At 44.9% G+C, this 15292-nt stretch overlaps 1 protein-coding gene across 1 annotated transcript in view; it reads left to right on the top strand.

Annotated features, from left to right (window-relative positions):
• Positions 1-529: 529 nt before the first annotated feature.
• The window catches only part of Nup133 (nucleoporin 133), a 42730-nt gene continuing 27967 nt past the window's right edge, over positions 530-15292 (top strand). Inside the window, exons 1-10 of the mRNA XM_048450225.3 lie at positions 530-815; positions 2376-2494; positions 3379-3482; positions 5903-6010; positions 7482-7616; positions 8808-8978; positions 10278-10433; positions 11109-11179; positions 13205-13352; positions 14556-14703. Of these exons, the coding sequence (XP_048306182.3) occupies positions 637-815; positions 2376-2494; positions 3379-3482; positions 5903-6010; positions 7482-7616; positions 8808-8978; positions 10278-10433; positions 11109-11179; positions 13205-13352; positions 14556-14703 (1339 nt within the window). The 5' untranslated portion in view covers positions 530-636. The remainder of the gene's footprint in view (positions 816-2375; positions 2495-3378; positions 3483-5902; positions 6011-7481; positions 7617-8807; positions 8979-10277; positions 10434-11108; positions 11180-13204; positions 13353-14555; positions 14704-15292) is intronic.

The raw sequence follows: 15292 nt of genomic DNA, 5'->3' as shown, positions 1-15292 counted from the left end.
TGGGACTACGGGGGTGGGGGAGTGAGAGTGAGGCCGTCCCGGGGTGGGGGCGAGGGACGCGGAACCACACAGCCGTCTTCGTGCCTCAGGTAGTAGGCCAAACCCAACAAACTGCAAAATGCGATTGGGAAGCAAGAGCTGGGGGCCAAAGGAAAGCCCAGATATTCGGACGAAGGCCAAGGCTGCGACCGATCTTGGGGTGGAAAAAGCTCTCCTGAGCGCATGAAGAATCAGCACGCTACCGAAGCGCCACCGCACACCGAGACGCCAGTCCGTGCTCCCCGCGGAAACTCAGCACCAGCCTGAGTGCCGGAGAACCGGGCTTCTCTATGTACCGGGGAACTCCGGACTGATCCACACAGGATCCCAACCCCTACGATTTCAAATCGCCGGCCACCCGGTACGTGACGTGACGTCAACACGTCGTTCCAGTTCCGACCCCGCCCTGCAGCTCGGCGCCAAGCTTTGCCATCATCGCCACGCGCCTTCTTCTCCCTATTGCGCATCATTGCCAAGCGTCCCGGTTATGTCATCAGCAGGCGCCTTCCCGCCCCCTTAGGGTTCAAGCTCCTGGCGCGCGAGGTCCTGCTTTATTTTTCTCCCGCGAGTGGAGCTTCCTCTACGCTCCCTGCAGACATGTTTCCAGGCGTCTCCTCTCCGCGGACCCCTGGGCCGGGGACCCGCCGGGGTCCGCTAGTCGGAATCGGGCCGGCGTCCACGCCTAGAGCGAGCCGAAGGGGTCTGTCTCTGGGGTCTGCAGTTAGCTCGCCGGTGCTCTTCTCGCCAGTAGGCCGGCGCAGCTCGGTGAGCTCTAGGTAAGTGGGGCTTCGGCGACCAGCAAGTTTGGCTCCCAGGCTGGCAGGTGGAACCGGGCAGCGTGGGAAAGCTGTCGCGAGTTGGGAAGTAGTTTCTCTTGGGTATTATTGCCGATTTTCAATGGGGGCCCTCATTTTGCACTCCGTCTGCTTTCTTTTTATTGGATTCATGAATTCACTCAGTCTTCGCGCTACAGAAAGGAATGAAAGCACCTTGTAAGCAGTATCAAAGCAATGGTTTTGTAAGGTAGAAACATACTTCAAATTATTGTAAAGCTTAGAGCAAAAGTGACTTCTTTTCTGTCACAGGCAGGAAAGAAAATCAGACCAGTTTCAAGGAGCTGTGGCATTTGGTAACTCATTTTGGTTTGAACTAATCTTTTTGTGATCTAGCGTAGACATGCATCCCAGAACTGTGTCCTGCCCACTTTGAAACAAGTCATTCTTTGTACCCCAGGGTGGCTTTTGCTCAGTCCTCTGTCTCCACTTTTTAATACTGCTATTTCCCACATGTGCTAGCTTGCCTGGCTACCGTAATTTTATTTAACAGCTCTATCTTTATGTCAGGGTCTCAACATCCTTACCAAATTAGTCTATTCCTCTTTCATAAGTGAATTTCTTGGATGAAAAATTGGCTCTGAGGTTAAGAGTACCTGCTACTCTTCCAAGAGGATCTGGAACACCCATGTTAGATGGCTTACAGCCACCTGTAACTCCAGCTCCAAGGGTTCCAAGCCTCCAGCTTCTAGACACCTGCACTTAAGTGTGTGTGAACACACACAATCGAAAGTAAAATAAATTTTAAGTGAATTTCTCCTACATGAAAGCAAAAGATACTGAGTCTGGCTGAGACTTAATGTTTGAAATGTATAAATCAACATCACAGAGATCTGCCTGTCTCTGCCTCCTCTCCATGCCTGTCTTCGACTTTTATCTTTTGTAAAAAGTTCTTAACAATACTAATCTTCGAGGTAGACATGTGCTCTTAGTTACTGAGCTTGTAGTCAAAAGCCAGGCATGTTGCTTTTTTTTTTTTTGTCAGCACAAAGCAGAGTCATCTGAGAAGAGGGAAGCTCAATTAAGAAAGTGCCTGTGGGGGAATTTCCTTGCTTGTTGATTGATTTAAAGGGATCAGTCCACTGTGGGTAGTGCCATCCCTAGGCAGGTGGTCCTGGAGTGTATAAGAAAGCAAACTGAGCACACCAGCAAAAAGCATTTTCTATGGCTCCTGCCTCCAGGTTCCTGCCCTGTGTTAGTTACTGCCGTGACTTCCCCTGGTGACAGCCAGGTAACATCTTAGCGTGTTAACCTGGAAGTATAGGATGAAATAAACTCTTCCCCAAGTTGCTTTTGGTCACGGTCTATATCAAGCAATGGAAAGCAAACTAAGATACCAGGTTTTCCTAAAGTTCTTTTGAAAAATATAATTATGTAGTGCACACAAGCTAGAATCTTCCACCGCTACACCTCATCAGAGATCTGTTATGTGTAGATTTGTAAGAGCTAAGCTAGTAGGAAATTTCAAGTTATAAGTAATAGTGCATGGCCTCTTTTCTTTAGAGGAACACCTACACGGATGCTCCCTCACCATTCCATATCAGAGTCTGTGAACTATGACGTGAGGATGTTTGGATCGTCTCTCCCTGTTAAGATCATGGAAGCTCTGACTCTGGCTGAGGGTAGGTGTCATCTTTTCATTTGCCCCTACTATCAGTCAGTAACCAGATCGAATGCAATGGCATTTTGGTTGGCAGAGAAGTAGGCAGCCTGCTGAGTTCACTGTCATTGGGCCATAGGTTTGTGAAGCCGAGTGAATGATTCTCACATCATCACATCAAGTCGTTAGGGAGTCTAAGTTCTTTGTGTGTAAATTTCAGTCCCCTTCAGATATCCCCAACTTTTGAGTGGATTGGATATCTGAAATTTAGCTTTAAAACCATCCAGGGTACAGTTACTTGGACTGCTAGATTAAGTAATGTTTTAAAGTCCAGTTCTGAGTACTGTGTGGTGCCCCACAGATCATGTGACAAGCTATTAGGTTTTTACTGAGGTGCCTTTAAAAGGCTGCTGGCATAAGGATGGTGCAGGAGTTGGGAGGCTCAGTGACGCAAGCCTAGAAAGGCAGCAGTGAGGTGGGGAGAGGGTGACGGGGACCATCTCTCCCGCATCTGTCACCAAACACATAGCAGAAGCACACATTATCAATATCGGGCTGGAAAGATGTCTTTGGGGTTAAAGTACTTCCTGTGCATGCAGGACCTGACTTTGGTTCCCAGCACCCACATGGTAACACATGACAACCTATAACTCCAGTTCTAGAGGATCTGACCCACCCTTCTGACACCCGCAGGCTCATGTATTCATAAATACTAATAATATAAAATGAATTTTAAAAAGCCAGTCACACAGCAGTGTCCACATACTTAGATTAGCCCCCGGATTATTGTATGTGTGCTTCTGTTACCTGTTTCAGTGACGAATATGGTAGATGTTGGCATAAGAAGACTGAACAACGTTTCATAGTCTCAGTGTGAGATTAATTGTACGCCTTATTTCTCCTCAGCTGACGATGAGCTCTCTGTCCACATAGACGAAGGTGGGTGGGCTTGCCTGGTGTGCAAAGAGAAACTCCTTGTTTGGAAGATTGCAGTGTCACCTGTCACTAAGGTAACAAACGGCTTTTTAGATAACAAGTGAAGAAATGGGGTCCCAGCTCGTTCTTTATTTTTTAACCTCTATTCTTTAAAGCTCATGAAGGATGCTAGTCAATCTGTGCAAGCAGTAGGAATTCATGGTACAAAATACTGAATGTGAATGTTTGTTGGGGAAAGACAAAACAAAACTTCTCCTCTTTTAATAATTTACTTTTGTTGATGTCTTTAGTTTCTTTGTTGTCAAAAGATCCACTGCAGCCAAATAAATGAACATGAGCTGGAGCTGCTACTGTCTTCATGGGCTCTGGTCGTGTGTCCTTTTCCCTCCTGCTCTCAGTGCTGGCTTTCTCACACGGTGTTCTCCCGGGTCTGCAAGCCGCCTTACTGTGCTCAGCATTCTCTTCCTTGCAGTTGAGGTTTTTCTGGAGGACCAGCTCACCTCACCCACTATAACATCCTGTACCTTGTTATATGCCACACTGTGCTGAATGCTTTCTGCGTTTTAATCAAGGTCCAATAGGGTTGAGGAGCCTTCATCATGTTTGAGAGAATACTTTCAGCCTTGGAAGCCTCATGGGGTGGGGGGAAAAGTCTGTGTGTCTCTGTGTACATGTACATGAGTGTACGTGTGTATGTATTCCGACATACTGAAAATGTAGATTCCTGTCCTGTGAGTCACTCTGACCATACATCTCTCTTCTGCAGTAACTATCCTCTTTGCCTCTAAAGACCCTGGAAAGGGGTTATAGAGGTGGCTCACTGGGTTAGAGAGAGTACTTGTTGCTCTTGCAGAAGACCCAAATTCAGTTTTTAGCAGCCACATGGCGACTTACAAATATTTATAAGTCCAATTCCAAAGGTCCTCTGTAGGATCCAGACATACCTGTAGTGCACATTCACACGTGTAGGCAAAACATTTATGCATATAAAATACATTTTTAAAAAGTTAAAATAAACAAAACAGCCCAATGTGTGCATGCCTTTAGATCCAGACTTGAGAGGCAGAGACAGGTCAGGTAGTCTTTATGAGTTCAAGGCCAGCCTAGTCTACATACCGAGTTCCAGGACAGGTAGGACTATAAAGATCCTGTCTCAAAAGGAAAAACAAACAAAAGCTAATCCTGGAAAATCAGCACAGTATGCTCTCCCTCCAAGCTTTTATTGTCTCTTCCTGCTTTAAACTCCAAAGTGATTAATAGGTGGGGAGAAGAGGGGCCATGCCTTTGACTGACATCGACTTTGGACAGAAATGGCTTAAGGTATAAGGGAGGAATTAAAATGTTGGCCTTCCATGTAGAATAAATATAGACTTTAGCACCCATCCTCAGCCAGGCTTCAGAGTCCCTAGCCTGAATGAGGGGAACTAAACTCAAACCGACAGGCTCCTTCCCTGCACAGAGAGCCCTTCTGTCTTCCTTATCCTTTTGACCACCAAAATTTAAAGTAAAGTCTATATTATTTGCACTTAATAAAATTAGAAGCTTTGAGAATGTTCAGGGACCACAGTGCTGGGCAGTTTGCCTAAGCTAAGAACTGAGCATGCTTTTTTCTGAGTTGGAGTCAGGGATGCTCTGTGTAGGTTAACCTTGAGCTGTCTGCTCCCACAGCGGGACCCTCAGTGAAGGCTGTACTATTCTCTCAGCAGCCCCCTTCAAGCTCCTCTTCCAGCTACCGTCACTACCTTGTAGGTCACGGCTCCACTGGAGCTTAGGGCTCCTTCCTCCCTAGTGCTTGGTGTCTGCAGACTTGCTGTCCTCCCCCGGCTGCTTAGAAAGGTTGTATGGCTAGAAATAGCCATGAAGGAAAATTCTTAGGGTGTACTGAGTTACCAGAGGGAGTTGAATGTTCAGCAACAAGCCTAAGAAATGGTTTCAAGGAAACTTGGTATAATTTCTCTTTGGCCATAATAAATTTTATGTGTCAAATAAATTATACCTCAGCTGGGAAAGTTTTGCAAAATACCTGGTCACTTCCCCTAACCGAGTGGTTCTCAACTTGTGGTTTGCAAACCTCACAGGGGTTACATATCAGATATCCTGCATATCAGCTATTTGTATTAAAATTCATAACTGTAGCAAAATTATAGTTATTAAGTAGTAACGAAGTACTTTTATGGTTGGGGTCACCACAGGAACTGTATTAAAGGGTTGCATCATTAGGAAAGTTGAGAACTACTAACCAGTAGAGGCCTTGACCTAGCATAGGTACACAGATTAGTTCATATTGAAGTCTATTTTAGCATCTGTGTATTCCTGTCTTTGTGTCTCTTAAGATACTCTGTTGTACCTGACCAAAAAGAGTTGTGGAAAGAAAGGATATTGTAAAATAGTATTCCAGTAATTAATCCTTAGGAAACACACAGAAGAAATAAAGACGTCGGAGTGAACAAACTGGGTTTATGTGAAGATTTTTCTGTTTGGGTTTGTCTTGCAGTTGTCTGTCTGCAAAGAGCTCCAGCTGCCCCCTAGTGATTTCCCCTGGAGCGCTGACCTGGTAGCACTCTCTTATGCTGCAACCTCGGGTGAAGTACATTCTGTTCAGGTAGGTGGCATAAAAGCTGATTGAGGGGACTGGGGAGGTGGCCCAGTAGGTATGAGCCTATACGACTCATGCAGAGGGCGTGGGTTCAGTTCCCAGCACCCTCTTTAGGTGACTCATGACTGTATGTAACTTCAGTTCTAGAGGATCCAACGATGTTTTCTTACCTCTGCAGGTACCTGCAAGCAGGTAGTGAGCATACAGGCAAGCATACATACATACACACACATAATTTTTTAAAATCTTTTTTAAAAAGCTGATCAAGAGCCTGGTGTGGTGATGCACACCTTTAATCCCAACACTGGGGAGTAGAGACAGGTGGATCTCTATTAGGTCAAAGCCAACCTGGTCTACATCAAATTCCAGGCCACCTGGAGCTTTAATGAGACCTTATCTCAAACAATACCTTTTCTGAAATAAGAAAATGAAACAAGGTACAGACTGAGGATATTCTCACAAATCCAGCTGAGGACTTACATCCAGTATACAGAAAAGTCCCAAAGCGAAGTCTGATGAGGAAACAAGCAATCCAGTTTCAAAACAGACAGATGGCCTAGAGGTCAGAGGTTAAGAGTACTCAATTGTCCTGCAGAGGACCCCAGTTTAGTTTCCAGTAGCCACATAGTGTCTCACAGTAATCTGTAACTCCAGTTCTAGGGAATCAGAGACCTTCTGACTTCCACAGGCTCCACATATGTATACGATGCATATATGTACATGCAGGCAACACTCATACGTATAAAACATATAGATGAAAGAAAGTACGTATAGTGGTGGGAAAAAAAGAAAGTGAAACAGGGCAAGCAAGGTCTTTGTAAGCAGACTACTCATCAGTGACCCAAAGAACCCTCAGGGTAAACTGTGGTAGAGAAGCAGAGCTGGGATTTAGTCTGTTGTTTTGCTGTCTGTCTTTCTCAAAGTGCCAGGTGTACAGTGATGGAAATGGTGGCCAGGGTGAGACAGGGAAGGCGTGGTCGTCAGGGATCAGCTTTCGGGGTTTGGAATGACAGAGGGTGGCCATACCGTCACATGTGTTCTGTTTGGAACAGAAAGGTGAAGGCGGTTTTACGCTACATAATTTTTTAAAGATTTATTTATTATGTTTATGGTGTCCTTGTATATATACCCAGTCTCATTGTAGATGTGATTGCTGGGAATTGAACTCAGGACGTCTGGAAGAGCAACCTGAGCCATATCTCCAGCCTCCTGTTGTATAGTCTTAAACATAAAGAATTTTGATGGGCATGATTGTACACACCTTTAATCCCAGTACTTGTACTGCAGAGACTGTCTTATCTCTCTGAGTTTGAGGCCAGCCAGGCCTACATAGTGAGCCCGTCTCTAAAATAAATAAATGTGTAAAATAATAATAAAATTAATATAAAGAATAAGAAAGTTTTGTTTTCGCCAGTGTCATGGCGCCTGGTTTTGAGGCTTCTTTCATTGTTGCTGATGACTGTGGTTTTGTTTCAAGGCTGTTGCTGTCATGGTTGCTACCAAAGAAGGGTCCATCCGCTATTGGCCTAGCCTCGCCAGGGAAGACACCTACTCAGAGACCTGTGTGGATTTGAGTGGAGAGAAGATGTGCAGGTTCCTGACAGCAGTACAGGTGTGTGGGAGAGAGCTGCAGTGTGAACTGGGTGGGAGGGCTGAACCTGCAGTTGTGGATTCTGAGCACTACGGGGCCTGGGCGGCATAAAGGAAGACAAGAGAAAAGGGTGAGGGCTGTGGTGTGAATAGCGTGGGGAAGGCTTTTCATTGGGGCAGTAGGTTGTTGGTTCATTCTCTTTAAGCACTTTATAAAAGCAGCTGTTAGAAACTCATGGACAAGCTGGGCAGTGGTGGTGCACAGCTTTAATCCCAGCACATGGGAGGCAGAGGCGGGTGGTTCCCACAGAGAACTCTGTGAGTTCAAGGCCTGCTTGATCTACAGAGCTAGTTCCAGAACAGCCAGGGCTACACAGAGAAACCCTGTCTCAGAAAACAAACAAACAAACACTTAGACAAGCTAGCCCTGGTGGTGGACAACTTTAATCCCATCACTCAGGAGGCAGAGGCAGACAGGGATCTGTGAGTTCCAGGGCAACCTGGGCTACATATAGAAACCCTGTTTCAGGAAAAAAAAAAAAAAAAAAGAAAGAATAAATAAATAAACAGAAAGAAAGAAGCTTAACTCTTAGACCCTGGGCAAATGCTTGTTGGTGTCTACTTTTCAGTTATGGAAGAAATCTGCGGCTGGAATTAGGGCTTGGTCAGCAGAGTACTTGCCTAACATGCACAGGGCAAAGCACCTCTTAGATGTAGTGGTGCATAGCTGTGATCCCAGCATTCAGGATAGGGAATTCTGGGTCGTTCTTGGCTCTGTAGTGAGTTCAAGGTCAACTTGGAATGAGGCTGCCTCAGGGGGTGGGAAAAGGAAGGAAGGAAAAAAGTCTGACAGTTGTTGAACCTAATGGTAAACCCTTAATTTACAAGGTGAACTATGTTGTAAGAATATTTTTGTGTATTGCTTAGTGAAAGAATTTCAGTGGAATAATGCACCCTTTTAAAATCCTGTCAGGTGAAAAACCCTGGCTCAAAAAAAAAAAAGAAAAAAAGAAAAAAAATATGTATATTTTCAATTGAGACAAAGTCTTGCTCTGCAGCCCAGGCTGGCCTTAATGGTAATCCTCCTGCCTCAGTCCCTGAAGTGCTGGCATTTCAGGCATGCACCACACCAGGCTGTGTAACACGTTTTTCGCTAGTTCTCCATCCTGAGAGTGCGTGTATTCCAGGCTCATCTTGTGCTGTTTGTCCACAGGGAGGAAGTTTCATCCTGTCCTCTGTGGGGAGCCAGCTGATCAGACTGATTCCTGAAAGCTCAGGAAAGATTCACCAGCACGTGCTGCCCCAGGGCCAAGGCATGCTCTCAGGGATTGGCCGAAGGGTTTCTTCCCTTTTCGGGATTCTGTCTCCTGCTAGTGACCTCATGGTGCGTTTATAAAGAACTGTTTGCGCTGAGTTGAAATTTCCTGTGACGGTGTTCTTAGTTTCATACGCGTGTAAGCTGTTGTGTTGTTGCTTTGCTTTCTAATTTTATGTGTATGAGTATTTGCCTGCATGTAATTTTATGTGTATGAGTATTTGTCTGTATGTAATTTTATGCACCTCATGGTTGTCTGGTGCTTGCTGAGGCCAGAGAGCATCGGATCCCCTGGAACTGGAGTTACAGTTGGGAGCTGTGGGTGTTGCAAATCAAACCTGGGTCATCTTGAAGAACAGTAAGTGTTGTTGACCACTGACCCATATCTCCACACTGTGAAAATTAATGAGTTTTTAAGGCTGAATTTGAACTGAAGTGTAGATAATTCGCTTTTACCCTCCCAGCTGGCCTGGGAGGAAAAGCAGGTATAGGCCTGGATCTGCCAGCTGTTTTGGTTCTCCTGTGAAGCAGAGCCTTTCTCTCCATTGTGCTGGAGAGGCTGAGGTCGTGAGCGCTGAGATGGAACCTGTCATACTCAAGCCTGAACTAGAGCTCAGCTCCTCAACACAACGCTTGTTCTGCACCTCAGCGACTTTCTCACTTGGTCTCTTGAGTGTCCTTTAAACCCGAAACAACATGTTTAAACACAGATTTATCATCTTATGACACGCCTTTCTGCTAAGGGCACTGTCCCTTATCTCGAGTGACCTGGCTTGCAGACCACAGTGCTCTTCGCTGCACTTCCCTCTCTTGTGCAGAGTGGCTCCCCAGCTGCCTCTGGGTGCATCCGTCCCATTGTCTGGTCTGCTCTTGTTCACAGGCCAGCGCAGCCTCATTGTTGCCCCTTCTTGACCTGTAACAGGAGAAATGGAGGCAATGGGCATTTAAACTGAAACTACTGTGTGCATTCAGCTTAAACACACCCATTTCATGCAAGAGTCTACTCATGCAAGCAATGATGAGTGTCCTCTCTGCCAGCTCCCTTCAAATTCTAGGCTCAAAAGCCACAAGCAGCATCTCCTTGACTCACCAGGTTTATGGACACACTGAAGACTCCGCTGTGGTTTCTCTAAAAGTTCTTACATACTGTTCCATTTGATAAGACACTGGCCCTCTGAGGACTCTAACTTTTCCATCTCAACTCCACTCTCCCCAGGCCTTTCCTTTGGAGGTTCGGCCTTGCTTTCAAGGTCCGTGTCAGAGGTTCAGGGGTTCTTCCTCCAGAGCCTGTGGAAGGTCTATAGTCAATCAGCTGCAAAGCACATGAAGTTGGAGTCAGTCTCAATGTGACCCCTCCTCTCTCCACAGCTTGCCAGTGTTCTCTGGGACAGTGCGAGATCCAGTTTCTACACCCTGACGAGTTCAAACATCAGTAAATGGGAACTGGACGATTCTTCAGAGAAACTGGCTCACAGCTGGGACGTGCACCGAGCCCTGAAGGAAAGCATTGCTGATGCTATTTGGGTGAGGAACAGGAATGCCTATTTCTGGTTTGGTTTATGGTGTTCAAATGTGTTATTCCTTCTTTGTTCTTTCTTTGAGATAGGAACTCACTCTGTATGTAGCCCAGGCAGGTTGTGAACTCTCTTAAGTCCTGCTTCAGCCTCCCAAGTGCTGGGATTATATGTAGGACAGTGTCACCACAGCCAGCCTATCTGCCTCATTGAAACACATTTCTATGGTGTGTGTGTGTGTGTGTGTCAAATAAGTGTAACTGGGTGTTCAATTCCTATCTGTAATTGAAATCAGTGATTAACTTGCTAATTTGTGGGGTGTCCAGATATAAGACAGAGTCTCGTGTAGCTCAGGCTGGCCTCATACTCACTACACAGTTGATTCTTTTGCCTCCACCACCTATGTTCTAGGAATGTGAGCATATACCACCACACTCAGGTGACCTCCTGTCACCTGCCTGTCTTGAAACTCACTATGTAGACCAAGTCTGACCTCATTCTCAAAGGGATCTGCTGTCTCTACCTCCTGAGTGCTGAGATTTAAGGTGTACACCACCACACGTGGCTTGGTGTGCTAGATTTTAAATGTTGGTTGCTCGTGGGTGCAACACTTTGCCAGGTACTGGGTGTTCATTGGGCGGAAAGAGAAACACTACTGGGCTTACACTTCGGTATTTCCGTTTAGGGATCTGAAAGCAACTACGAAGCCATTAAAGAAGGGGTCCACATTCAGTATTTGGACTTGAAGCAAACCTGGTAAGTAACTGATTTGTCCTAAAGAAGTTGGATAACGCGTTGGCATCTCTGTAGTGACATGTGTCCTGCTGCCTGCGCTGCTGACTCTGCTCGTGTCACTGTCTGCTGAGCCTCGGAGTGGTCTCTTGTTTCTTCGTGGTGCTGCAGGCTCCTGTGGTTAATGGAAACACTCCTCAGCTTTAAATGGGGTATTCCTGCCACCCCATTGAAGCTTCTTGGCCTGCACAGCTAGCTGGACCAGCTCTGTCTGTCTTTATTCCATCTTAAGGCAATGCCAACACCTTTCTGTTGCCAAGGGATTCCTGAACAGTGGTCTCTCCGGTCTCCATGGAGACATCAGTTTCTCATCACTGTCAGGAAGGAGCTCTTGTGTCCCATAGTCAGTGGCTGAGCTGATTTCATGAAGCTGTGTCCCTCCAGCGCAAACCAGACTCAGCATGGTTTATGCTTGGAGTCAGTTTTCTCTTAGCAACAGTTCTCAGGCAGGGCCTGGCAGCTCAGTCTGTGGTCTCAGCACTCAGGAAGGCTGAGGCAGGAGGGTTATGGTTCCCAGCCAGCCTGAGCAATATAAGACCCTGTTGCAAACAACAAAATTTAAGACTTTTTTGTTGCCTTATTTTACCTCCATGCCTCATGTAATGGATTTACAGGTGTGTACCACCAGCCATGCCTGACTCTCTGTGAGTCTTGCGAAGTGCGTGTAGTCATCTTTTTTGTTGTTGTTTGTTCTGGGTTTTTGTTTGTTTGCTTTGAGGGGGTTGTTGTTTTTGAGTTAGGGTTTCTTTTGTGTAAGCATGGCTCTCCTAGAACAAGCTCTGTAGACCAGGCTGGCCTCTGACTCAGAGATTCTGCCTACCTCTGCTTCCCGAGTGCTGGGACTAAACGCGTGCTCCCACCATCGCCCAGCACATACGATCATCTTGACCATAGTCATGACATAGAACAGAGCTGGGGGTGTTGCTCGGTAGTAGAGCAGTGTCTTCATACATAAGGCAGAGTTTGAACCTCAGTAAGAGGGGGTGGTGGAGAAAGAGATCACCTTTCCTCAAAATTCTTTTGTTCCCCTGGAACTCATTGATCTCTTCTGTCTTCAAAGTTCTGTCTTTTTCAGAATGGTGTATAAATAAATCATGCAGTATAAATAAAACTTTGACATGGTAGATTTAAAACTGATTCAGAAATTTTTTTTTTCCTTTCAGTTTTTCAAGACAGGGTTTCTCTGTGTTGCCCTGGCTGTCCTTGAACTCACTCTGTAGACCAGGCTGACCCCAAACTTATAAAGGCTGGCCACAAACTTATGGAGATCTGCCTGCCTCTGCCTCTGCCTCCCAAGTACTGGGACTAAAGGCTGTGCCACCACTGCCCAGGTGATTTCTAAATATTTAAGAGACCATATATATATATCTATATATATATAGATATATATACACACACACACACACACATATATTTAAGAGACTATATATACATATATATACACACGTATATATATGCACGTATATATACACGTATATACACGTATATATAATACACGTATATACACACACGTATACATATGTACATGTATACACGTGTGTATATATATATATATATATATATATATATATATATATATATATATATGAGAGAGAGACAGAGACAGAGAGACAGACAGACCAGGATGTATCTCCTCAGTGGAAGACATTGGGTTATTTTCAGGTTGGCTCCTGTAATAAAGCCGGCATTTGCATGAAGGTAATTATGAACATATTTTTTTCTCCCTTGGTAATATATAGGTACAGGGCTCTACCATATATGGTGAGTGTATTTAATTTTGAAATAATCTGGCATACTGTTTACAAAGAAGCCTACAGGGTTTGGTGGCACATAACTTTGGAGCGCTGAGAGTTCCAGGACAGCCAGGGCTGTGTAGTAAAACACAGTCTCAAAGGGAAAAACAAAACAAAACAAAAAAACAGCAAAAAAAAAAAAAAAAAAAAAACAAACCACATTCAAGAAGCCTGTCTTTTTCCCCCTCTTGTCTAGTGATGGACTCCTGGTTTTGGCAGCAGCATGGCACCTGGGAGACAGTCCCTGCCTCGTCTATTACTCTCTGATAACGGTGGAAGACAGTGGTAACCAAATGTCAGATACGATTACTGTAGAAGTTACTCAGTACAACCCACCTTTCCAGGTAAGTAAAATCACTCAGACACCACAACACATCAAATTCCTTCTCTGACCATTGGTGTTTTTTAAGGTTCATTTGCAAGATTTGGAAATACTTTCAGATATTATTGCTTTTTTGTTTTTCTGTCTTACTTTCTGGTCCAGTCCGAGCTAAAGAAAGATGACAGTGAAGGTATCCAGCAGCTGGTCCTCTGACCCTCCTGCTGTAGCTCTTTATTGAGTAAAAATGAAATCTGATGGTGAGGTTCATGGTGAAATACTTGGATTCATTTTGGTTTGTGTATGTGTTTGATGTGTGCTGTTTTGTGTCTGAGATGTGTAGCCCGGTATGACTACAGTTAAGAGCTTTCTGTCTCATCTCTCAAGTTGTTGATGTTATTAGTATGTTCTACCCTGTCTTCCTAGGGTCCAATTTGGAGACCTTTATATTATAGAAAAATTTCATGTGTCTAGGGAACAACTCTATTTACATACTCTACACAGTAAGTCCCTGAAAGACAGTTGCACTAATGTTGAGTATATAAGCAGCGATTATCTAGCTGAGCAGTTTTAATGCCAGCACTTGGGAGGCAGAGGTAGGTGGATGGATATCTGTGCGTTCAAGGCCAACCTGGTCTACTAGAACTAGTTCCAGAACATCTAGGGCTGTTACATTGAGAAACCCTGTCTCGAAAAACCAAAACTAAACAAAACAAACCGTGTTGTCTAATAACTGATACTTACCAGGGGACAGCTGTGAAACATGTCATGTAGCCTTACGCAGCATCTAATTCTCTTAAATCAGTTTTTTTCTTTTGGTTTTCAAAGACAAGGTTTCTTTGTGTAACAGCCCTGGCTGTCCTGGAACTAGTTCTGTAGACCAGCCTGGCCTCAAACTCTGCCTCTGCCTCCCAAATGCTGGAATTAAAGGCGTGCACCACCACCACCTGGCTAATTCTCAGCAGAGTCTTCCCAAGACTCCACATGTTCACACATTTAGCAGTCAGCTAAATTCCTAGATTCCAGGACACCAATATCCAGGCCCAGCAGTGACTGTAACCCTCTCCTGTCTTTGTGAATCGTCTTGTGTAGACTTTCACAAGGATATTCAGTGACTGAGAATTTTAACATTTTTTGTGGAATGGTGTCATATAAATGTAGTTGCAAAAATCATACAAATATTTTTGTCTTGATTCTTATAAACTATAATTCTAAATTTACCTTTCAGTCTGAAGACTTGATTCCATGTCGATTGATGGTGCCAAACTTTTCAAGCCAGATGGCCTATCTTTATATGGACAATGCTGTCTTTGTGTGCTCCCCGGGGACTGGGAAGTTTTCTCTTCCTCAGGAGAAAATTGTCTTTGATGCACAAGGTACATGGATGGCTGCTTTAGATGAAAAGTTATGTTTTCACCTTTGTCAGAATTCAGTTACTCCTATGCATGTGGTGTCTTTCTGGACTCTGTTTTTCTCTTATGCATGCCTATCCACCTACCAGTGTTACACAGTCTTCAATAAGTGATCCTTAAATCCAAGCACTTTGGCCAGCTCATTAGCCATTCTTTAGTTTTTTTACTGTTCCTTTTGCCTCTGGTTTGCTACTTGCCCGTTAGAAATATTAATACTGTTGGCAGTAGCTGAATTCACAGTCATACTGAATACCCAAGGGTGGGTAGAATTCACAAACTGTTATCTTTATAGGCAAAATTAGTACCCCCTCCCCCCCAAAAAAAGGTTCCCCAGAAGGGACAAGAAGGCAAGAGCTACCTCGAGAGAAGTCAGTGCTCATCTTGGTTTGGGAGAGTGGCTCAGGCTGGGTTAGCGTTCTTAAGCTGGTTTGTCCAGTCCCCCAGCGGGAAAACTCCTTGGGGCTGGCCTGCAATACAGACCAGCCAAGTAGTTGCTGACAAGCATATAGTCCTACAGGACAGGGCCTGGGCCAGGCCACAGATGGAACCTAGG

This window comes from Myodes glareolus, chromosome 22 (assembly GCF_982192425.1).
Source record: "Myodes glareolus chromosome 22, mMyoGla1.1, whole genome shotgun sequence".
NCBI classification, from domain to species: Eukaryota; Metazoa; Chordata; class Mammalia; order Rodentia; family Cricetidae; genus Myodes; species Myodes glareolus.
The sequence above is the reverse complement of the archived record's forward strand: the minus strand, read 5'-3'. Positions and strand labels throughout refer to the sequence as shown.